At 37.3% G+C, this 24,945-nt stretch overlaps 1 protein-coding gene across 8 annotated transcripts in view; it reads right to left on the bottom strand.

Annotated features, from left to right (window-relative positions):
* The window catches only part of SPAG17 (sperm associated antigen 17), a 116,010-nt gene that overhangs the window by 17,205 nt on the left and 73,860 nt on the right, over positions 1-24,945 (bottom strand). For 7 of the 8 annotated variants that reach the window (XM_041411122.1, XM_041411119.1, XM_041411115.1 and 4 more), the window contains 16 exons: positions 23,990-24,069; positions 22,284-22,366; positions 20,934-21,167; positions 18,903-19,014; positions 18,241-18,366; positions 16,128-16,241; positions 13,562-13,779; positions 10,836-10,956; positions 8,694-9,022; positions 6,213-6,351; positions 4,722-4,915; positions 4,283-4,427; positions 2,984-3,138; positions 2,398-2,574; positions 1,479-1,600; positions 1,174-1,304 (listed from right to left, as the gene is read on the bottom strand). In XM_041411122.1, coding sequence (XP_041267056.1) covers positions 1,174-1,304; positions 1,479-1,600; positions 2,398-2,574; positions 2,984-3,138; positions 4,283-4,427; positions 4,722-4,915; positions 6,213-6,351; positions 8,694-9,022; positions 10,836-10,956; positions 13,562-13,779; positions 16,128-16,241; positions 18,241-18,366; positions 18,903-19,014; positions 20,934-21,167; positions 22,284-22,366; positions 23,990-24,069 — 2,480 coding nt within the window. The remainder of the gene's footprint in view (positions 1-1,173; positions 1,305-1,478; positions 1,601-2,397; positions 2,575-2,983; positions 3,139-4,282; positions 4,428-4,721; positions 4,916-6,212; positions 6,352-8,693; positions 9,023-10,835; positions 10,957-13,561; positions 13,780-16,127; positions 16,242-18,240; positions 18,367-18,902; positions 19,015-20,933; positions 21,168-22,283; positions 22,367-23,989; positions 24,070-24,945) is intronic. The other variant, XM_041411121.1, reaches the window with a different exon arrangement.

The following is a 24,945-nucleotide window of genomic DNA, read 5'->3' as shown; positions in this document are numbered from 1 at the left end:
ATTAGATATGATTTATTTGTATTGTTTGCATAAATTTTAATGTTCTTCAAAATATTTTTTCCAGCCCAATACAAAAATTACTTAAGCTACTATGATCTATCCCACTGGTGAACTTCAAAATGAATATCACCACTGAGGTACTTTGTCACAATGATACAAAATTGTGAAGCCTTGCTGTAAAGGCAAATACAGCCAGCATTGTGAAAGGTGGAGCAGGAAGTCTGGAAAACCAGACGTGCTACTATTACAAATGATTGCTGGTTGTAAGTAAATTTTCTTGACTGGGATTTTGACTGGGTATGTATGCTCTCCATCTTTCTGATCTTTTAATCTTCTGCATTTTTCTGGCTCCCTCCATGTCCCTTCATTTTTTTCTATTTTCCCATGGCAGAATGACTTCACTTGGTTTCTAAAATGGAAACCAGTCATTTGTGTGAATAAAAGTACATTTAAAAATGTGCCACACTTTATAAGAGTAGTAAGCGGGAAAGCTGTTTTATGTCATATGCTTATGACATAAATCTATGAGAAATACGTCCTAGGACTTTATGGCTTTAAGCAAACTTCCCTTCTCATCCCCTTATATCCAGAGGAACCATATTGTCTTCTCTTTTAAAGGTATTTTTTTGTTAGCATCTACCTGTTACACCACAGTGTCTTTTATAGAAACACAGCATCTCCAGCTACCTTACAATGACAACCAACAATTCCAGGATGTAATTTCTTGCATTGCTACTACAAGGTGGTTGGTACCGTGTAGCACTGGCTATTTCAGTCATGTTTTTCCAGCTTTTTAATATGTATCCTTTCCAACAGACAGCCTAAAGGTCAACACCAGGGCATCACTCTCCCCATTGCTACATCACTAATGAATACAGTGATACACTCAAGTTTTAAAATTATAAACACAAAGAATATATTTATTTGGTAATCACTTTTATTTGTGTGACTGAGAGTGGATAAAGATATGCCATTTGTTAGTTGACTTATCCCTTAACAGCATCCTTCAGTTAATTCTCTGCTTCCCAGAGTTTTTCCCCAAACTCCTTTCATTCACTCCTAGAAGTGTGGATCCTTATTTACAAGGGTAAAAACATCTCCTGCCCAAATAAGAGTTTTGAGACTTTTCAATTCTTTCTATTAGTAGTCTGTCAGAGAAGAAACATTTTCTACCTGGCTGTTCTTGTACAGGATTCTTCAAGACTGCAGTGGCAGGATCACTGCAGGCCTCAGCCAGATACTTGTGTACATCCTTTGTTCGCAGGAGCTCCGTTCCAGAACCATCCTCAGCGATGATGAAAAACCTGCACAGCCAAACACACACATGGGGCTCTATCAAGAGAGCAGAACTCCAGCGTGATGGCATCCATTGTGCAAATACAGAGTACTGAATGAAGGGAGCACAAATCCATGAACCCTGTAAAATACTGTGTAGTGAAGAAAAGAAAGTGTTAACCTATGAGTGCAATGCAGTTTACCTGGGGACATGCTCATTATCAGTGACAGGTTTGTTAACATCATCTGCTGCTGAACTCCTGTCCTCCTTGCCATTAGAGCCACTGCTGGGAATGCACACATCTGTGCTGCCATCAACCAGGACCTATAGCAGAAATTATGTGAAATTACTTGAGTTAAAAGATCCTTTTAAAACAGTGACTTGCTGGTGAACTTTAATATAACCTAGCCCAGTGAAAGAGACAGAAAAAAACATTTCATGCTGAGCGAATGGAAACTCACAGGAAAAAGAAATAAAGAGGAAAACTGAAAAGACAGTAAAATCCCCAAAACATTTCTCGAAAGACATGCTGTATCATAAATACTAATATCACATGCTGATCCTTAATAAATTCCCAAGGACTGTCACACAAAAATACTCACTCACTGGTGAAGCCAGGTAACTGTATACTCAAGACAGACATTGATGTATACCAACTGAGTGAACTTCTACAGTATTTTCCTTCTTGAAAATACTATGTGGTTATTAACTAATATGACATTAACATATTCAAACAAGATAACTAACAATGACCTAAAAAGGAATAATAATGCGTTTTTCAAGATACAAATTAAATAAGGGAGATTCAAAGGACAGTCCATGAATTGAATCTGACACACCTAGTTTTTAATCCTCACTTGCAGAGCTGATTATTTGCTATAGTACAAATCAGGCTAATTAAAGGAACTTTACAGGTGAGCTAAATTGTACACCACGTGCTCTGTTTCAGTCTCTCTAAAAAGGGATAGATGTAAAAAAAAGGATATCCATCACTTAGTCAAGAAGACATGAGAGACCTGGTTCTGGCTACTTTATATATTACAAGGTTACAATTTGACTTTGAGAGAAGTTTATAAGATAAAATTAGAATTCAGAAACTTGTTTTCTTCTATGTATTTTACCTTGAAAATATTTCCTGCAGGATCCATCATCTCACAAATAGTGCTGGAAGTGTGTTTCATAACATATCTCCCTGCTTGTTTCTCTTCTTCCTTGCTGCTGAAATCATAAACTTCATGGCTATAAACTGCGGAGCAATCTTCATCAAAGAAAAGAAAGCCTCCCTTGCTGGGTAAAACCTATGACAGCAAAAAGGGAAGAGATTCAATCCTCAAAGGTAAAAAGTTTAATTTAAATGTACTGTGAAAACGAAGAACAGATACAAATCAAGAGAACAGCTTCCAGACATTCAATACTGAATCATCCACTTCAGAGGAATCAAAGGAGGAGAAAGAAGGAAGATGAGGTCCAAGAGGTAGGCTGATCTGAGCCTCTGTAATATTCACCTTCAGGAAATTTAAGACTGTGATTTAAATATACTGTACATTTGTAAGTACCTAAACATTGGCAGAGTATGAAAGAGATGGAATAATAGGGATTAGTGAAGACTATAGAGAAGGGAGGTAATGAAGGTGAGAGCTGCCAATGGCAGGGAACTTGGAACACAAAGATTAAACGTCACTGTCACAAACTAAAAATAATTCCCACCTGGTATGTTCCCTGTGGCTTTGCTAGAATAGATGTCCCATCTCCAAAGATAGTACAACAGGTACCATCCTCACAATTTGTTAAAACAGTAGCAAACTCAGGATTCTCTACTCGTGTACCTTTAAGCTTCTTTGTGATGACTTCTGAGGGTTCATCTAAGAATTAATACACAACAATGAGACAGGAGCACAAGAATAATGGAAATGTCTTTTGATTCAATTTGCTTTTTCTCTCATAGTGCTGGATCTTTATCTTTTCAGTGCAAGACCTTCATAAACTTCATAGCATCCTTTATCACATATTTTTATGTTATGTAAACAATATGCAACCTTTTAAGTTCTGGACTGTGAATTCAATATAGGAAAACCCAACAGTAAAAAATACCTGTAACCATCTGGAGCTGGCCAGAAAACTCCACTCTAATGTATCAAGCACAGTACTAACCATAATGATCTGGATATTAGTAATATACAAGTTGGATCACTGAAATTCTTTGTGTCTGTAATACCAACTCTAAAATGTGAAGAAATTCCTATTCAGCAACACAAATCTTGGAAAACAAATGAAAACAGGCATGCTAATCTGGTTATTACCTTTCCATTGAAGAGATAGGTCAATTCAAGGGATTTTGACTTTTGAAATCCCACAGGGAGATGTCCCTGAACATTTTCAGCTAACTCAATAATGGTCTTTTCCTGCACTGAATTTGAACAGTCCAGACACCCACAGAGTAAATTTTCTCTTCATTTTAATTAAGGAGGACAGGACTTGTCTTGCAAATGAAGCAGTCATACAGAATAAAACACCAGCCAGAAGAATCACAGATAACCTTTAGCCTGACTTATTTCAGGCAAATAAAAGTTTCACTTTTCTTGGCAGGACATTTGCCACAGCCATATTCAGATATTTAGTATCTCCAAGGTTGGTGAGTCCATGGCTTCACTGGGGAATATAAGGATGTCTTGGTCCTTTCATACCTCTTCAGTTCAAACTCAAAGCAGCTTCCTTGTTATTATTAGGGCAGGTGGAGAGAGGGCAATGAACACACTAAAACTCTGGCACTGTGGTCTCATGGTGATGGAGGACCACATAGGTATGAAAGAAGGAAATTTAATTACTTACAACAGTACAATTTTTGTACTGAATGTACTACTGAAAGAAAGCAAAGTCTAGACTGCACTAGTGGATCTGTTCTCTAGGCTACTGGCATAAGCCACCTTTAGTATGTATTTTGACAACTTTCTGCTTCACAAAATATGTCAAGTGCAAGAAAAGTAAGTGCTCCCTTTTAGATGTTACCTGTTTCCACACTACCCTCTGGTATAGAAAGGTCTTCACATTTTTCATAAAAAGTTGTGATCCTGGTACCATCAGCATGGTCTACTACTCTGTTACCACCTGGATTCTCAACAATTATCACTTCATCTTCTCGTACAGTCATAATCTGAAAGAATGAAGGTCTACTCATTTATATTGGTACTGTGATACTTGTGACAGCAACAACAACAATATAAGGGATCAGGACTGAAGCTCTAAAGAAGCTTGACGACCACATTGTCATCTACCTCAGAGACAGAGGAACCACATTTTCTTCAAAATCTAAAGCTACAGCATTTCTAACAGTGCAATAACACAACTTGTAGGATGTTCTTAAGGAATAAATCCTACAACTTATGTGATGGCAGCCCTATCTCTTGGCTTATAGACAGTGCTACAGTAACACAAAAGCAGCTAATACCGTTCCATCAGGTGGGTTTGTAGCCTGATACATTAAAAGTGGCTTCAGATCCATTCTTGTGGCACCCTCTGTGCCCACTAGGATGCCTAATGGAGTTGTTGTTATCCAGGTTCCTGCCTTAGGTTGTGTAGAACTGGCCTTTTCAAACTCCTCAGACTTTTGTGACTGTAGTGATGTCTTGTCACTGCCTTTTCCTGCAGAAACAGAAATTTCTGTATCAGACTTGATATTCTCTAAGGCGAAAGATAAAACCAGTAAACTTCAGAGTTTGTGTACATTGCTTTTGACAGAATTGCAAAATGAACTATTTAACAGGCTAGAAGAAAGTTACAACTCCTGCTACTCAAAGACATGATCCTGAACTAGCCTTATCTAATTTGCTTCCATACAGAAAAAGTAAGTAACATGCTAATGCCACCAGTTCTATGGTGCAGCAGAAGAAAAGGATGAAGATCTCGTTATGAAAGGCAATTGGAGACAACTTATTAGTAATGTTATAGAGAACTCTTGTATCCCATATTCAGGAAAAATAGACAAAGTGTATGCAAAAGACAAGAGCATAGTCCAGAGAGCAGGCTGAAAGACTTAGAGCAAATATCTAGCAATAAAGCACTCCCGAAACCAAAAAGAGATGCAACTTTTTAATAAAAATTTGTCAAGAATAAACAGAGGAGAAGAAAGGTGGGGACGGTGAAAAAGTGATCATAAATAAAGGACAAGGAATAAAGGACATACACTGGTCACAGATACTGAGAATTCATATTAGAAAACGGTTTGTCAGAGTTCTCATCTTTGCAGGTATCTAAAGGAATATCCTAAGAAAAAGGACTGGATTTGACTCAAAAAGTCTATTTTTGAGACACCTTTCTCTTTGGCAGCAATTTTTATTCACCTATTTCTAAAAAATTGTATGTTAATATGACAGGTCAGAATTATTCTGCGTACTAAGTAATACTGACAGCGATCTTGGACTACATTCGGAGGTATGAAGTAAACATTATTTGGTTCTTTCTCAGTCAAACAAAATACAGTAAGAATGGCTATATTACCACCAAGCACACGTCCATACAACCAACTGACAATGACCAAAAGTAGGTGCCTTGGAATACATGGAGTGAGAAAGAAAAATGTATCCTCTGTGAGAGAAGCATTTCTTAATACAAAGATAAAAAACTGTAAGACGAAAGTAACGATTTAACACTACTGTAGTTACAAGGATTTCTTGTAAAAGACTTCATGTTCACTCTGATACCAACGAAGTTCTTATACAACTTTTTACTTATTAGAGTCCTACCATGTTAGAAGAAAAATAAAATTGGAGTAGGAGAGAAATGATTTGCTATGAAGTTAACATAGCAGTGTGCAGCAGCTGAGTACAGATAAAATTGCATTTTCACACTGTCAGAATTTTCACACTATAGAAATATGCTCTTTATTAAGTATCATCAGCCATACTAACTTTATATCTGTCCAAAACACAGGAAATATTACCTTTCTTGGTGCTGGTCTCAGATAAACCGTCTGATTCTGTTAAGGGAATTTTCCTCCATATTTCATCTGGAATTGTAGGTGGTGGTAGTACAGGACCAGAATCAGGGCTATTACTCACTGTGCCATCAGCAAACAGAATCTACAGAAATCAAGGACATACTAGAGGTTAAAATAAATTCAAACACCACTAGAAAGTCTTAAAAGAATGTGTCACAAATGCGATAGTCACTAGAATACTGTGGGTGATGGAGAGGAAAAAAGTAAAATCTCTCAGAATTACAAGAAATAAAGAAGATGTCTTGAAGAGAATTAATAGAACAGACTATTTCAGGTGGAAGGGACCTACAATGGTCACCTGGTCCAACTGCCTGACCACTTCAGGGCTGCCCAAGTTAAAGCATCTTGTCAATGGCATTGATCAAATGTCTCTCACTGACAACCTTGGGACATCAACCACCTTTCCAGCAAGCCTGTTCCAGTGTCTGACCATTCTCCTGGTAAAGAAATGCTTCCCAATGTCCAGTCTGAACCTCCCTTGGTGCTCCTCTGAGCCATTCCCATGTGTCCTGTCAGTGGATCCCAGGGAGAAGAGATCAGCACCTCCCTCTGTCAGGGAGCTGCAGAGAGCAAGGAGGCTGACCCTCAGCACCTGTCTCTCCAAAGCAGACAAGCACAGAGCCCTCAGCCACCCCTCTCAGGATGCACCTGCCAGCCCTTCCACCAGCTCTGCTCTTCTCTGGACTCACTGCAGGACCTTCCCACCCCTCTGAAGTGGTGGTGCCCAGAGCTGCTCCCAGCACTCCGGGTGAGGCCGCACGGGCGCTGAGCACAGGGGATGATCCCCGCTCTGCCCGGCTGTGCTCTGTGTTTGGTGCCCCCAGGACGCGGTTCCTGCCCTCTGGGCTGCCCGGGCACACCCTGCTGACTCTCACTGAGCTGCTGCTGCCCCAGCACCCCCAGGGCCCTCCCTGCAGGGCACTCTCCAGACTCCTCTCCCAGTGTGTACTTGTGCCTGACACTACTCTGTCCCACATGTAGGATCCAACAGTTGGTTTTGTTAGATTTCATTCCATTTGTCACTGCCAGAAGGAGTGCTATTTGCTGTAGTTTATGGATCTAATTAATGGGGACTCTTATAATAATAAAAAGGCATTATAAAAATAAATTATAAACATAGATTATTCTTTGACTAAATGGTCATAGGTTAGTGACTTTTTTTTGGTAGCAGTGATAATGCATCTGTATTGACATATTGATCCATACTGAAATATTCCAACGTCTAGGACTGCTGTGAATTTTTTAGCCATTATGATAGTCAATAAAAAGAAGTCTTGGTTATTTATTGAATTATATCTGGTTTCTGAGATCCATTACACTCAACTTTTTACATGCATGTTCTCTGTGTGTCAGAATTACTCCAACCACCCCTAAATTAATTTATAAATACAGTACAATGTAGAAAAGAAATGGACAATATATAGAAACACCTCTTGAAATTGTCACTGTAAGGAATTAAATGTTTCTTTTTTGAATGCTTAGCATATGCAATAAATTTCTGATTACTCATAGACATTAATACAAAGAAGGATGCACTCATAATCTATTTAATTAATTTAACTTACTACTGCAAAATAATTTTAGGCACATTTTTCTATCAGGAAACAGTATGTTGTGAATATATAAACATTCAGCTATATATATAAATATATAAACAGCAGCTATTTCTGAAATGGATAAATTTCTCAGGAACCCTGGCTAAATATTTTAGCAACTAGTGTGATGGAAAAATGTAAAGAACTTACACTAGGCACTGTGATCTACTCAGACAGGAAAAAGAAATTCAGGAAATAAGGAATTATTTTGACAGATTCTGAGTCAAATTAGATGACTCCTCTTTTAATCTGTTTCCTAAATACATGTAGAGTCTTAGAGTTTAAAAACAAAGTTGCTTGTAGATTGATTATAATATTTGCAAAGATAGCCTATATCACCTAAACTGTACCAAAATTCTATACAACAAAAATAAGTGTAAACAAAGCAGGTACTTGGAAACATACAGACATTTTTCCTGAGTTCAGGTCTTTTCTGGATCCCATATGAGTGTTTAAACTGAAAAAAATATACGAATGCTTTCATATTGCCAAAAATACTCAAAGCTGAACTAATCCACACTTCAGAAGCTTAAGTCTAGGAATGTAGTTCTCTGAACCATATTCAGCTATTTCCTAATCACAAAGTTGCCTAAAACCTTCTTGTGCATGAAATTTTCATACTTAAATCTCCCTAAGTTCTGACTCTGAACAAAGCCATGAGTACTTTAGTCTTGACATGGCTGCATAATTCAGTATTACTTAACTCCATCATCTACAAACTGGACACTTCTCGATCTCTGTAGACAAAAACAAGTTTAAGGGTTATCACCTTCCATTACAATGAACTGTACTAAACTGTACTGCTTGCAATGAATTCTACCAAATATACCTGGGTAGATCCATCCATCAAGTGCTTTATGACAGTTCCTTGACTAGTGATGACTCTTGACACCTCTTGTTCTCTTTGCCTTGCTGGAGGTGAATAAAGATGAGAGTTCTTTACCTTTTGAGGATAACTCTGTCTAACCAGAATTTCCAGAGAAGGCTGCTTAGCCTGTTCACTTTTGGTGTCTTCCTGCTTTATTGCACTTTCTGTAACCTGATGTTTCTCCTCTCTACTTGGCATAACCTCTTCCTTCTCTTCTTCATCTGCTTTGGCCTTACTTTCCTCTGCCATCTTTTTCTTTGCTTCAGTGGCACTGGCTTCATCTTTCAAATCTGAAAGCAAACTTTGAAATTACTTAGTACTGCATAGCACACATTCAAACAGTGCTACACACCCAGCTTCACGGTGTCGACGGAAGATGTGCAACTCTAGGTAAGACTAACCCTCTTTGGCTGAATCTGTAATCCACAGAGTAAAAGATCGACCGTGATTTCAGAGCAAAGTTCAAAACAGTCACCTACTCAGAAACTCTGCATCCTCTTGTGAAGGTGGCTGCCTTTCCAAATGAAAACAAGGGGAATTTGAAGATGGATTTCTTATGGATGCCAAACTTTTGGAAGACTAACATCATGTGAGAGGAATTCCCTAACTGCTCATAAAGGTGAAAAAAAAAAACCCAACTGACTTTCACCAAGTTTGAATTTGTATAGAAACCCAAGTAATACATTCTGTCTGCTTGAGCAAGTAAATTCCTTAGATTAAATGATGGCAGTGTTTTGAGTATGCTAAGAGGTATAATTATGATAATTTTATTGAGAGACTCCATGTAAGTGTCTGTAATTGTTCTGTTCACCTCAACTACTCAGCATTTCAATTTATGCTTCTTGCCAAACTACCTATGTTTGAGAACACTCTGCATGTTCTTTACTTCATACCAGATTAATCAGAGCAATTTACTGGGCTGCACAGATTTGTTGTACATAGGTATTAAATGACATCTGTACATGGCTGTTTTTAGAACTAACTATATGACAATAAAATTCACATTTCTCTGCTTCAAAACCTAAGAACATGACTAAAAAACCCCCAAGATTTACTACATTTTACAACATGCAAAGATGAACCTAACACTGATTTTCAAAAACACTGCAAAAAATAGTTATTGCAGGATATTTGCCAGGCACAGAAGCTTTAAAGTATCCATATACCCTATCAGTCATCTAAAGGAAATCCAATGATAAGGGCAGAAAGGCTTATTCTGAGTGTTTTTTCTGTATGTACTGGATGGCATAAACCAAAGGACTTCCATGAAATAATTCCTGTTTAAAACTTTTAGAAAAGCAACAAAAAACCCCCAGATTGTAAAACAACCGGCAGCAGAGACTCCATCACAGCCTTGGTTAGTTTTGTTAATGATTCTTACCATTTATGAGTGCAACATTCCTACCAAATCAGTATATATTAAATCTAGTATGAAGTCCTAGCTTTCAGTTTCAAGCCCCTGAAAATTGTAATAACTTTGTATACTGTGTTTACAAGCTATCACCAATATTCTGTTTTCTTGTACTTCCAGGCTGGCACCAGTCACTCCCTTGACCTTTTCTTTGGTACTTAATGGGGTTCTCTGGTGAAATGAGCTCATTATAAGATACATCTTCTGATGCTTTTATCATTCTTGTAATTCTGCCCTGAATCTTTCAAATTATTAGCATTTTGTCTTGGGGGCTTAAGTACATATGCTTTTAAAGGAAGTGCAGACATGGTAATGTAACCATCTTCATGCTACCACTCAAGATTCCTCAATATATATGTATTTATTTATTGAATTTGCTTGTTTTTCTTTAATATTCCAAACTATGTGCATATTCAAACGGTTATCCAAGGTGACTCCCAAGGGCTTTTTAGAGTCGCTTCCTCTCAATCTTTTATGTTCAACAACTTGTGATTCTAGATTTCATATTTGTTTGAATAAAATAAGATTATTCATATTGCAAATACTATGAAATAGACATTTTGACAGACTTAGCATTCTGACATGTTAAAAACATTAGAGTTACATCTAAACCCATCAATGAAGAAATAATTTTCTTCTGTGGTCTTAGCTTCTCTGAAATTCCTTACTTTGCAGTGTCTCAGAAAACTAACCTCGAAACCTTTCACCAAGGAAAGTTAATACAAGTCCATTGGGACAGGAGACATTCAAACTTGGAAAAGCAGGAGCGTCTGACATCTCTTGTGTTTGGAGAACTGGTTCTTGCATTTCCATCTACAGAATGAAAAATTAATTAAGTTCTAGTCCATATTTTAAAATAATAATAAAAAAAAAGAGTACAATTTAATCTGTACAGATTCCATTTTAACAAATTTTTTTTTAGTGCTGTCTACCACTCATATTTAACATTTTCAGAGTTTGTGGATTCAGAAGTGGAAACATTAGTTATTTTTTTTGATTATGCTATCTTCTTTCATTCACCTTGAAGAATCATCCCTTCAAAAACCTATGTAACAATGGACTACACTATGCCAGTAGTCATAAGATGAAAAGAGTTTTGGGTTGCAGACATACGTAACAGAGAGAACTTGTCCTGGTATTATCCCATATTCTTGCTTTTTAGGAACAGAAATACAGGGGGGAAATGGCAGATATTCTGCCACCTGTTTTTCAACATAAAAGATGCTGTATATTTTACAGTTAATTTACATAATATTACTGGTAATTAAGGCTACTCTCAATACCCTAAGATTATAGTCACAGCATTATGAGGTAGAAGTCACAGAATAGGGCAGAAGTAACCCTTAGTTGTCATCCACTTCTCCCTGTCTAATGGTAAAAACAATAATCAAGTATAACTATACTGTTAGTGAAAAATTCTAATGTAACATATTCTAAAAATTTCTAGGGCTGGAGGTTTCCTAGTAAACTATTCCAGGGCTTTACCTTGCTTAGCGTTATTGACATTTTCCCAGAGGGTGACTTGAATCATTACTGCAGAAAATTAGTTTACTTCTAAATACCTCTGATGATGATACAAGCTCATGTAATAGACTATGGGGTTTTTTTTAGGTTTTTACAGAAGGCTATTCTGTCTCTCAACTCAAGATCAAAGAAACTCAAACTATTTATTTTAAATCTTTCCCACTGGTTAAGTTTTCAAGACCTGTAATCTTTCTTCATGCTTTCCTTCAAACTTTTAGTGTGGCCCATAGTTTTCTTGCAGTGCAGTATCCACCACTGGACACAATACTCCAAATGAGACTCTACCAGTATTAAAAGAAAAATAACTTCACATATTTAGCAGGCTATGCTCCTCTGTATTTACATCTCAGTGGTCTTTGCCCTTCTCACAGGAAGATGGCATTGTTGACTTATGGATAGCTTGTGATCCATGACAACTCTTAGACCTTTCTCTATGGAGCTGTCACTGACACAATTGTTATCAATTCTGTAGAACCTACCTCTTAATCTTACTGAATTGTATCCTATTTTACAGACCATGCCCATGTGAAATTGTTAAGTCCGATTTGGATTCTAATAATCCTGTTCTCCGAAATACTTGCAGACTTACACAGACACATATTGTATGCACTAATATGGATACTCTCTATCCAAAGTAATTCCAAACCAAGTAGTTAAAAGCCTTTGGTTTAGAAGTCATCCTGACAGAATTTTTAATTATAGGGCTATTTTTCTATAGGGTTTTTTTGTGCCACACAACTGCTGTATGTTATGCTGAGTGCTGTTTGGCAACTCCCTATGCCATTTTCCATGCTGAAATTAGGTAAGGAGCCCTTTTTGTGGATATGCACAGAATCTGTTTCTCAACAACAGCCACAGTGTTACTTCAACCATGAGGTACTAAAAACTACTTCAGAACAGAAATTCAGAATACACTTTCCAAATATTCATTCATGCTTTCCAAAGACCAGTACCATGATAGAAGTACTTCAGTTAAAGGCTAAAGTAATTTCCTCAAATTACTGGTCCCTGGCTTGTTACCAGCTGGAAAGGCCAATTACAGAGCAAGATACTGCAAAACTGTCTTCACTAATTTGCTGGTTGGTTAGACTTTTGAATGGGTTTTGGGAAGCCCAAAAAAATTTTACTTGGTTGTACTAAAAATTTAGCAGTTCTTGTAACTGAGATATTAATAATCATAGAATGGTTCAGGTTAGAAGGGACCTTAAAGATTGTCAAGATCCAACCCCTTTCCACGGACAGGGACAGTTTCCACTAGACCAGAGTGCTCAAAGCTCCATCCAACCTGGCCTTGAACACTTCCAAGGATGGGGCATCCACAGCTTCTCTGGGCATCTGTTCCAATGCCTCAACCACCTTCACAGTAAAGAATTTCTCCCTAATATTTAATATTAATCTTTCAGTTTAAAGCCATTTCCCCTTGTCCTGTCACTACAAGCTCTGGTAAAAACTCCCCCTCCAGCTGTCTTGTAGCCTCACTTAGGTACAGCAAGGCACGCTCTAAGGTCTTCCTGCAGTGGTCTCTTCTCCAGGCTGAACAACTCCAATGGTTTCAGTTTGTCTTTGCAGGGAAGGTGCTCCAGCCCCCTGTTCACCTGCGGTGTAACACAGCTGTAACTGTAAAGCCAAAATTGACAAAAGAATGTGGGCCAAGGCAGACTCACTGCTTTACATCACGGAATCACAAAGACTAAGTTCATTAACAGCTGCCAATATGTACATATGAGAACAACTGAAAGAGTAAAACATATCCTTAAGAGCACCACAAATTGTTAGGAATTTGTAAAGGCACAGCTCAAAGCCCTCTGAGAAGAATATATGTTCGTTTTACAGAAGTTCATGCATTTGAATTTTTGGTTTGTTTCTTTGGATTGGATATTATCTCTTCTCTCACCTTTTCTTCTTTCTGTACCAGGCTATTAGGTGATGAAGGGGCTAATTTGGCAACACCTTTGTTTCCTTTGGCAGAAGGTTTTCCTGATTTTCTTCTGTCAAACTTATCTTTTTTCCCCAGAGCTGGTGTAGCAGGAGAAACTGTTGTTGGAATTACCGTCGGAAGATGAACAGAAGGGATGTTCAGAATTCTTGCTAAGGTAAGACCTGTTTCATCATCTAAGGAAGGGAAAAGCAAGATTTTTCAATGTAATTAAGCTTCATAAATGTAGATGGCCACATTTTATTTTTTAGAAGGATTTTGTACACTGAATTTTACCTTAGAAATAATAACCTCAGTGGGGCAGATTGTTATTTCAGATAGAGGGACTATACATAGAAGAGTATTTAGAAAATCTTTCCACAGACTCTCAACTTATTAGCCTAAAAGAGATCTTGAAACTATTGCTTCCCACAAGCTGTCACCTGGTTGTTGCCTCAAAAATTAAAAAAAAATACTATTTTAGAATTCTTTTTTACTGCCAGAATACTTAGAAGTGAAGACATTCTGAATCTAGTGTCTAGTAAATGATCACTGTGTTCTGCTTTATCACGGACGGATCCAGCACAGACGGACTCTACAAATTTTGTACTACATATGTCTATTTTTCTATAATTCTTCAGAAAGACTCTAATGATCTAGACTTGATAAGACTCTTGCAATTCTTCAAGCCAAGCATTACGACAGCCTGCTAGGTATGTCAACAGGAAGTAGTTATGTTGCCTTTCAAAGCAATTTCTTGAAAATAAAAGAAATACAAATTTACATTTTCTATAGTTATTTCAACAAACTGACACTTCACTTTCATAGAAATTTCACCTATGCCTTTATTTTGGTTGCCCCCCAAAATAAGAACATGATGTCTGAGGGTAACAATGAAAAGAAGTGGATTGTCAAGACTGAGATTAAGTGCCTTTAGAAATCTTGAGAGAGATGTAAAATTCCAGATACACACATTCACATGTCGAGGACTTGGAATTGTACTCTCATGATTTTGTCAAAATATAAAGAGCAAGTGCAGAGTTTCTATAGTATCCAGAATCAAAAGCCCTGCAGGTGCTCAAGCAGTCCCACATTCATAAAGAGACAAGGAAATTATTTCTAACACAAATGTAAGGTGATTGGAAATGTACCTTTGATAATGCTGGAGAAAACAAAGAATAATTCAAAACTTGAAGAAATATTAACATTTACCCTGCCCCCCCCTGCAAAAAAAGTTGCATAAAGCTGAAAAAGAACTTGAGGCCTTTCATCACTTTAGCTTCCCTAAAAGGAAGATGAAATAGACAAAATATGAAAAACAGCAAAAAAGATGAGAATAAGAGAGTTTTCCAGAAAACTATTTCAGTACTGCACAGAAAAAGGGTAATTTGCACACAATTTAACTGATCAGTGGAGGGAAACTGCAGATTTCATGGTATACCTTTCTGCATTAGGGATGGATGGCATATGAGAATCATCTAAGAGAGTATTTCTGGTCAGAATTATTCTGAGCACTTAGGATACAAAGACCCACAGGGATTTGGCATAAGCAATGATCACAGACAGAAAAACTGCAAGCAATCAAAGAATGCCAGTCAGCAGAGCTCTAAAGCTCAACATGGCAAGGATTATTCTAATGCAGAATAGGATGATTATGGTGAATGTGAATAAGCCTAAACATCACAGCTGACATGTAGGTGTTTAATCAGACATGTCTCTCTTTTATGCCAAAATCCAAGTTTTTGCAGGCCACTATTGTAAACGCTCTTTTGACTCAAGTCTAAACAGTCAATTTTTTAGTAATTAATTTGTAAAATATATTTGAACAATTAAAACTGAGTGTAGAGTTGAATGGTTTACCACAGTCCACACAAAGATGCATTCAATTAAATGTTTTCATATTTTAAGAGCTGAAAAATGCTGGAATTATTTTCTGATCAGAGAAGGGTTTCACTTTTATCCATAAGATGGTTTCAGTGGCCTTTCAAACGTAATGGAAACAAAAAGCTCTTGGTAAAAGCAGACGCTGTTTTCACTGTGGTTTTCTGAAGCAATTGCTTCCAGTTGGTGAATGTGTTTATTGAAAGGCTGAGAGAAATCCCTCATTATGTCTGCACAACTGTAACCTAAAGTCCAGCTCCTAAAGTCAAATGAAAGTTCCATAATCGCCTATATAAGTTTACAAAAATATTATTTCTTGGAAAACCAAGAAGACTCCTCAGCAAATCACATTTTCTTTGGCTGAAATTAATTGGCTGATTTTGCTGGGCTACTTAATAACAATACTTGCATTGCTCTGTTTTTACAGTAAGCAGAAAAACTTGGAGACCTCCCTCCATTTTGAAAATTGAATCATAGAAAATTCTTGACAATGTAATCTCATTTTGAGCCTTGCTGAAAATTCTCTACCATGTAGTAACAGCTGCCGAGAAAGGCAGAATTGCATGCAACAAATTATTTGGTTAAGAAGTGTATGAAGGGGAAAAAAAAAGGAAAAAATTCCCCCTATGATTCTCAAATATCCTCTTCTATTTGCTTACTTTACCTGCTGCCTCCCCTGTAGGTCCATAATAGCTCAGAGACAGCTGGATTCCATTTTCCAAGGTGGCTGAAAAAGATCCAAACTTGCTCACAGCTTTCTTTTTATTTTCCATTTCTCCTAAAAAAAAAAAAAAAAAAAAAAGCAAAAAAGAAAAAAAAAAGAATTAATTTTAAGGACAGCAACACATATCAGAACCACCTGACCTGTAAACCAATGGCTGGTGTGAGAAGTGGAACCTCAGTGAGGATAACTAACCTAAATAGACTAAATAGAGCAGGGAAAACTAACATTCCATTCTTAGAGTGCAATATAATAGTCAGTTTTGTGCAATACACCTGTGGTTTTTTATCCAGAAATAGCATTCTAATTAGTTAGGTGTGTAAAAACAGGTTTAATAGCAACAACTAGTGTAAAGTCTTATGGAATTTAAGCACCAAAAGAACCCAGTTCTGGAGTTATGGATCCTTGTTTCTTGGCTGACAAGAATGTTAAACTGCCCATTTTTATTGCATGTGGCCTATGCACTAATAAAAATGACTGTCCCTCCACATGTTGTCACAGGGACAGGAGCTGAACTTCAATTATGCCTGAGGGTCTCTTCCCTTCCCTCAGGATATTCTATGATTCTGTGTGTACTTGGAAGAGAAAGTAAAAGAAAGGACAAAAAAGTTGAGAGAAATTAGATCCAAAGACATGTCTGGGATTTGTAAAAGTGGATCAGGAGTCAAACTCACATAGCGGGGCAGATCAAGGTGTCATGTGATGAATATGTCATGGCGAAAACCACATGAACTAGGCAAGATACACCTCCCAGACACTGGGTCCTACCTTGCCTCTACTTCAGCTGCTGCCGCCTTAAAGAAATGTTCTACCGGTAAGAGAAAAACTTGGGATTTCCCATATGGGGAACATATGGGAAATATGTTAAAATGGTGAGGAGTAGCAGAGAAGACTACAAAGGCAGCTTAAGGCAGACCAAGCTATCTCCCAAACTCAACATGGGACACATCCTGAGACCTTGTCTGCTCCTATTTCTTGTCTGTCATTGCAATGCTTATTGCTGAATACAACCTGTAGGATGATGGTTTGGAATTTTGACTGTACACATTTACCATTGTACCATCCAGCCACTGTCAAGTATCAGAGTGCATTGATTCTTGTCTTCCCTACTGCCTTTCTGTAAGGTGCTCCTGTTTACATGGGAGGAAAGCCTTGCACTTGTGTCCAGCGAATACAGCTTGATACACACTGGTGATGCCAGTACTGTCTGGCAGACCCCAGAATGATACAGGTCAGCTGTCAGAAGTGCAGACACAAAAAATCTTGTCTGTGGAAGGGATGCAAATTTTGTATTAAGACAACCTACAATTATATTGCTTGCAAGCCAAGGGGAGAAGCAAGAGCAGTTGTTTTCTAACACTGATGAAGAGGAAAAGAGCTAATATGTGTAAGTTCTCCTTTTCCAATACCCTTCAGTTTGGTGACAGGAATTCCATAATGTTTTTGGCAAACATATACACAAATTGTTACAAACTGCCTTCCTTCTTGGAAACACTCTCACCTGGGTTCAGAAAGGATTTGGATTCAATGCTTTCTGAGTATGAACAATATGTCAACCAACAGCAGAAGTTGCTGGATTGCAGAAAGATCTGTTTTCAAAGCAAAGGTCTTGAGGAGGCAATAATGCTACGGCCACCTGATTCACAAAAGGAGGTCCACAACAAAAGGTGAAATCTTCCCTTTCATTGCGGCTTTGGTCACAATGTACAGGATTGAGTTTTCATCTTCTTGCACTTTCTCAGGCCTCTTTAGGATCCGAATGAGTCCTTCACTAAAGAAGAAAACTATTTTCTTAAGGAATGCTGATTTCCTTGCTTTGGAAAAGAGACTGGTTTGCACATGTTGACCTGCACTGTGCTTCTACATCTTGCTAAGACCTCTCTATACAGTGCTTAAGTCAGACAACTGGATTTTTACTTTATTTTTTGGAACACTGACTTTTCTTATTCTCTGCCATTGGTATCAATGTATTTTCTGTTAGTTGGTAAGTTTTGTATCCAACTATTAAATACATCAAACTACTAATTCTTTATATCAGTGACATCAATCCACTTACCTGATCTAATGTGCAGTCCTTCATTAATTTCTTGCTCTTTAGGTTCTTTGAAGTTTTCCATGGGGTCAGTGATATGAATGAAGAAATTGTGCTTGTCTTTCATTACTTTCACCTTTATCAAAGTTTCTGTAAAGCAATGGAATACCATTAGTGCTTCCACCAGGCTTCAGGACCTATTTGCACCCAAATAAATGCAGCACCTGCTACTTTGAAGCACTCAAAAAAAGAAAATTGCTCATAACTGGACTGAATCATGTAGTAGAAAAACAAGGCAACAAAATTAAGGTTATCTGAGTTTAGATTAAATATTTAAAAACTTCCTGATAATTAAATCTGAGAGTCTGCAGAAGACTCTGTGGCTTAGATATATTGCAATTGACTGGAAAATAATTCAAATATTCTGCAAATATCATGCATCAGTTGCCATTGAACAAATAAATACAAACTGATTTTTCTGCATTTCTAGTTTTCTGGTACTTCATTTATCTATCAACTGTTAACACATTGCAGGTAACTGTAAAGATTAGTAGTGATAGAGCCTAATATGGAATTTTTTTAACTGGATTTTTACTGCTGAGACATAAAAAAGCATTTATGGATTAAGAAATGATTCCATCAGTTAGCAATGAGTCAAAGGAAAGCATAAAGAAAGAAAGAATCACTTTTTACAAACTGTATAGTCTCTACTTGAATCTGTCCTCCATCGGACGGGAAAAGATATTGATTGGTTCCTGATACTTGAATGATATCCTCTCCTGTATTGTAGCCATGAAACTGGAAAAAACAAGTTTTAAATTATCTGTAAATGAGAAAGGCAGTACACACAAAAGAGGTAAATGAAGGACAGACCATCAGGATCACACTGTACTGCTCAACATCTTTTGCTTAGCTATTGAAATAATATAAAAAACCCTTGAGCACATATCTAGCATGCTACAGTCATATCCAAATAATTTCCCAGTTACTAACTGATGTAACTTGCTACATGTGAAAACCATCATGGAAACGGAAGAGTAGCAAGTAGACCGCTGGGTTAACATACGGTGTGAGAGAAAGAGAAGTTCTGATCAAGTCCAAAGAGACAAAGTACAATGCCATGGGATTACATAAAGGCAAATAAAGATTCAGTTTTCTACCCTCTAGGTTTTGGAATTCAGATACTGTAAATCTAATTAGATTGCTATGCCTTCCAGAATGCCACAAGATGGCAAAAAATTATGTGACTGTATAAAGAAGTTCAGACTGAAATGCCATCTATTTCTGAGTCTGAAGTCTGTACTTAAGCAAATTTAGACCGAATTATATTGATGTGTGTTGCAGCGCGTTTTTATACTTTGTAATACTTTGTAATAGTTGGATTTTGTACCCCCTTATTCTCCCCAGATGATGTACCCCTTTTTGTACCCCCTTCCTCTACCTGTGTAACCATTCTCCTGTGTTGAGATCATCCCCCAAATCCCCGCCCTGGCTCTCTGTCAGTCACTCAGCATCCCATCCCCTCTATCTAGATCTTTCGGTCAAAGCTGTCGAGTGATTAGCCCGAAGCCAGGGGTCAGCCCTCCAAGGATGATGTTATACGCTATCCCAAATGTCCATCCCCTAAGGCTGTATCCCTGGAGGGTCTTTATTGGTCAGCAAATGTATCTCCCCTCGGTTTCCTCCCCCCCTTTAAATGTAACCTCGAGACTCCTTTGTCTTGCTCTGAGCACGGCGCCCCCTGAGGAGAGGGGCTCCCTGGGGAGCTCCGAATAAACCTTGGATTAGCCCCCTGTTCAGAGTCAGCCTTTTACCCTCCACTGATGTCTCTAGCGTCTCTTCTGCTGCAAAGGCGACTAGCCCAGCTGCCCTCAGTGCCCTCGGGGCACCAGAGAGTGTCCCCCCATTGTCGGTCACTTCGGGGCTGCCCCTCCCGCTGTTTGCCGACCCGGGGCTGGCCGGGGGTCACTGGGAGGCACCCAGAGAGACGGAGACAGATGTGTGCAAGTTTTAGATGCCAGACAGACTCTACAAATATAAGGTGGTGCAAACTGCTGAAAAACTGTTTGGACAAAACTAGGGAAGAGCTCCCTCTGTTAGTGTAACAGGCAGAAAAAGGAGAGCTGCTGTGTCCATTGAACTGTCTAGACATGAGTTCCCAGGGTTGCTAGGGACATGAAGCACAATCACAGTTTAGATTTCATGTGCCTTAATCTCCAAGAGTGAGCTGAGCTCTACATTTCCTGTTGCACACATGCCAATGGTGTTACTTTCTGAAATATGGGAAAAATACGTATTTTAGATTAGGGCACTTCAAGAACATGAATTTTGAAAGAGAAAATATAAGAAATGCTGATTTCCAGTGTGGGCAGTCAAAATTTCAACTAGGTCTAGTAGTTCCTTACTATGGAATATGGGACAACTTCTTATGTTTCCCTTTTCTATCCTCTCCCACAAAAATCATGATCAATTTACGTTTGTGTTCATGCCATATTACACTAAAAAAAAAAATTGGTGTAAAATAATCTTGAACATCAAGAACTGCTTTTAAAACTTTTAGAAAAGGATCTGCTGCTGAAACAACAGAGGTAACAAGAACCAGTTGGGCTTAATTTGCCCTGAACTCAAATTTCACAATAGATAATAGCTCTGCTGTAATCTTGACTCTGTATATAGTTAGCACTTCTCTAATGTGGTATAATAATACAACTCCTTACCTTATAAACTTTCTCAGGACATGATTCTGGAATGCTATGATCCTCCTCAAGTTCAGCGGCTTCTGCCGATTCATTTTGATGCTTCTCTTCAGAAGGTCTTCTGTTTGATTGTTTACTTCCTTTACGTTTCATATCCTGGCTTTTCCTTCCACTTTGCAAATTTTCTTCGTGTTCTTGTTCTTCCTTTTCTTTTTTTTCTTCCTCTCGTAATCGGTCCTGCTCAATCTTCCAAGCCTACATTCAACATTAGGAATTAAACAGACTGTGTTTATCTTTGTACTACAAGATATTTCATATGTGCAGGTTGAAAAGAGTAGAAGCAAACAAAACCAAAGGAATCAAAGTTCTAAGCTACGACACTTTTCCAAATGTGTCAAAAGTCTCACAATATTACGCACCAAATTTTGGATAAAATTAGTGATTCATTCAATCTACAACAGCAGCCATTGTTGACCACAGGAGATGAATTGGGTGATTATTCATATCTTACACAATCGGTCACAGGAGAATGATTTTGTTGAATACTTTTCCATAATGTTTACCACCAAACCACAATGCATCATTGGTATTGGTTTATTCCACAAATGCAACTGTGAGATTAAATGATTTTATTTTTTTTTTTTTACAGAAAGAGAAATGACATGTCCATGCCAAAATTATCAGCTTGCATCAGGAAGACATTTGAGATTTTCTGGAGTATTTAGGGTTTTGTAGCACTTCACAGTCTAAACATAAGAAAAGAGAAGCAAGAGAATACAATACCAATAAAACTAGATTTGTGCAGGTTAATGAATAATACCAATGCTAAGACCAAAACAATGGAGTGCTTAATCCCTACTTCAGCCAGAAATTTACTGTGTAAAGCTGGGCAAGTCAATTAATCTGTAGTGAATGGTCATGGATCCACCTATAAAATGGGATTCTCTGCCATAAGGGAACTCTGAGGTACCATATTGACATTCCCTAATTTCAAAGAGCTGTAGACAGTGAAAGTACAGTTGGGTACACAAGTATTTCCATGAATCTGGATCTTATCTTTTCATACCTTTAAAATCAGAAAACTTCAGTTAAGAGTAGGATATTATTCATTTCACTTCCTAGTATTGCAACTACAAATTACTTTGGAATGCCTAGTCTAACTCCAAATAGTCTTCTCTTAAGAATACAACATAACATGACTCACAATCATTAAGGAATAAATGAAAGACAATAGCATATACAAAAAATAACAAATAGAAAAACTAAGAGGACTCAGTCAAGCCTCAAGCCTACATAAAGAACAAAGGCTTACCTGTCTAACAAAGCAGTGCTATCTAGTCCATTTCAGAAACATAAATATTTTTGCCTCACCTTTAGAGAATCTTCTCTGATAATGAGACTTTCTTCATTCTTGGATTGAGACTCTGTTACATTCTCAGGTTTGGTTGTGCTTCCTTTTAAAAGTGAAAGGGAGAATAAGCAAGGTTATAAATACAGGAAAATAGAATAGTTTTTTTAAATGGGGAAAAAAAAAAAGATGTGCAAGTAAATAAAAATGTATATTTAAAAATAGGGAAAGTACAATAAAGCAAACCTTAAATATATTTAGAAATAAAACAGAAAGTCTGTTTAGGTTAGAAGAATCTAGATTCTCATAACTGGGGACCAAATTCACTAAATAATATATCAAGAGCGTGTGTAAAGACTGGCTCTCTGCTTCTTGTTATTGAAGGCTTTGTTCTGGCAGTGTTTGTTTTTAACTGAGCCAGAATAAGCTCAATACCAGAGTCATAGACATTGCAACCTTTCAGGACAAAATATCCTAAATGCTATCTGAATCTTCAAACCTTCACTAAAGAAACACCATATCCCTCAGTTACTATTACGGCTTGATAGCATCTATGACTTATGAAAAGAGTATCTTCTATAAGTGTAGTTTTATACTATGCTTAGATACTCCATATTTACCTTCTAGAAAAGGTAATTTAAACTCAATTAAATGAACACTGTCAGAAAGTTCTAGTTAAATTACTTTGTATGAGAAAGTAGAAATTGCAGTGTCAGTGAAATTGAAAACACCCAAGGACATCTGTGTGTTCCAGCTAGAGGTGATTATATCCTTTCAGCAAGTACACTATGAATCATAATTGTCATGAAGCACCACATGGGCAAGATTCATTCTAGCTCCTGTGACAGCTAGATATGTACAAATTATGATTTAGTAGTCATAACTGTACTTTTAGTTTCCAAACTATAATCAGAGGTGTTAACTGAGTTGACGAGTAATGTTTCTATTTTTGTAAATGCTAACTGCTAGTCCTGGGAGGCTTCAAAGTGCATTCTCAAGAAAGGTAAGAAAGCAAAGGATAAGCATAAACAAATAATTGTTAATACCATTTAAATATACAAGTAGACAATTCTGACAGAAGTTCTTTTTTGTCAATAGGGGTTTTCAGATTCTGCTGCCTGCTGAACAGTTATTGTGTGAACTCCTTATAATTTTCACTACCCAAAATGTTGCTTGTAATTCAAGTTTGCTCTGCACTCTTGTCAATTCAAGTTTCCCATTTTAGCTTCTAGCCTATAGCTTCTGACTTCCAGCTTTTATCCTGCCCTTTAAAAAGGAATTTTCCTGAACTGTGTTGCCAGCTTTAACTACTGCTCACCTCTTCATATGTTCAGTGATCTGAACAGATACATATTTGTATGTAATCCTTAATCTCATTAGCTAAGCACAGCTATTGAAAATGTAAATTGATACTAAAGCTGCCAGTTTTCAGAACAGAGAAAGATGCAGAATATAAAAATATATATATACATATATTTAATTAATTCCAAAACATATTTGTGCTTACATAGATGTCAAAACAGTGTCATCCTATGAAAAAACATAGGCAATTCTGCTCTGAAAAAATTGTGTCTTAGCACTTAGAGTGAAAAATTAATTTCCTAGAATACAGTAAAAAGATACCCACTTTTGGCTTTTTTAGTAAAGCCAGGTTTTTTTTACAGCATTGGCAGCGTCTTAGAGGGCCTTCTGCTGTGGCTTTTTCTAGTTTAAAAGACTATTTCCTTACCCATCTTCTCTTTTTGGTATTTAGCTTCTTCCTCTTTCACCCAGTCTTCAATTAAGTTGGCCACCAGCTCAAGATAGCTCCTGAAAAGCAGAATATCCCTCTATATAACATAATATAGTATTCATTAATATTATTTCAAGTCAAACAAGATCACTTGGCTTCTCAGTTTCTTATACAAGTATTATTCTATAATCTTTGAGACAAGACTTGTATTTGAAAGGATTTCTCTCAGTTTTTACAGAAACTAGTACTTTTGCTTGTTTGGTATTTGCTTAGTACATGTTACACTTGGGATTCTGGTTATCCTTTCTGCAAAGAAATGTAAGGAACTTGTCTGCCAAAGAACCCCTGCTAAAGAAAAATCCAGGAAATCAGAAAACTTCAAGACATTCAGTTCCAAAAGGTTCAGACTCATTGTCATCCTCACTGTTTTACCACTGAATAACTTATTTTCTTAGTTGTTTTTGATTGATGTTGATTTTTAAAATATGCTTTACTTGTTTATTCAGAAACTGAAGTACTGTTGCATATAGTGCAAGCTCTTCTTTATTGGTGTGACAAGAAAGGTGTTTGGAAATTGTCATCCAAATCAAGACGAGAGAATAGGTGTACCATAACCTGCCATGAATTAAAAATATTCACAAGTCACAATTAAGTTGAAGTGAGAACTGAAAGACAAACTGATCCAGAGTTTGCTGCTGGCATCTGCAGTTGCATTGTCTCATCTTCCAAAGGTGTCTGAAATGACTGCTAAAGTAGCTCACTGTAAACAACTGCTTTCAAGAAAGGAGGAAGCCTAGGAATCTTAAATGCAGCTGCCACCCAACCCCTCATTCAGAGTTTTATCAAAATTCTTGAAAGTAAAATTCTTCATGTGTGCAAAACTGAAAGGAGCTTTTGAAGAATGCACCAGATTCAGTTGCTGAGTATATTATAACTTCATGATATTTTGTATT

Source organism: Onychostruthus taczanowskii, unplaced genomic scaffold (genome assembly GCF_017590055.1).
Source record: "Onychostruthus taczanowskii isolate IOZ18803 unplaced genomic scaffold, ASM1759005v1 scaffold34, whole genome shotgun sequence".
In the NCBI taxonomy this organism is placed as follows: Eukaryota; Metazoa; Chordata; class Aves; order Passeriformes; family Passeridae; genus Onychostruthus; species Onychostruthus taczanowskii.
Note: the sequence above shows the minus strand (reverse complement) of the source record. Positions and strands in the feature narration are given on the sequence as shown.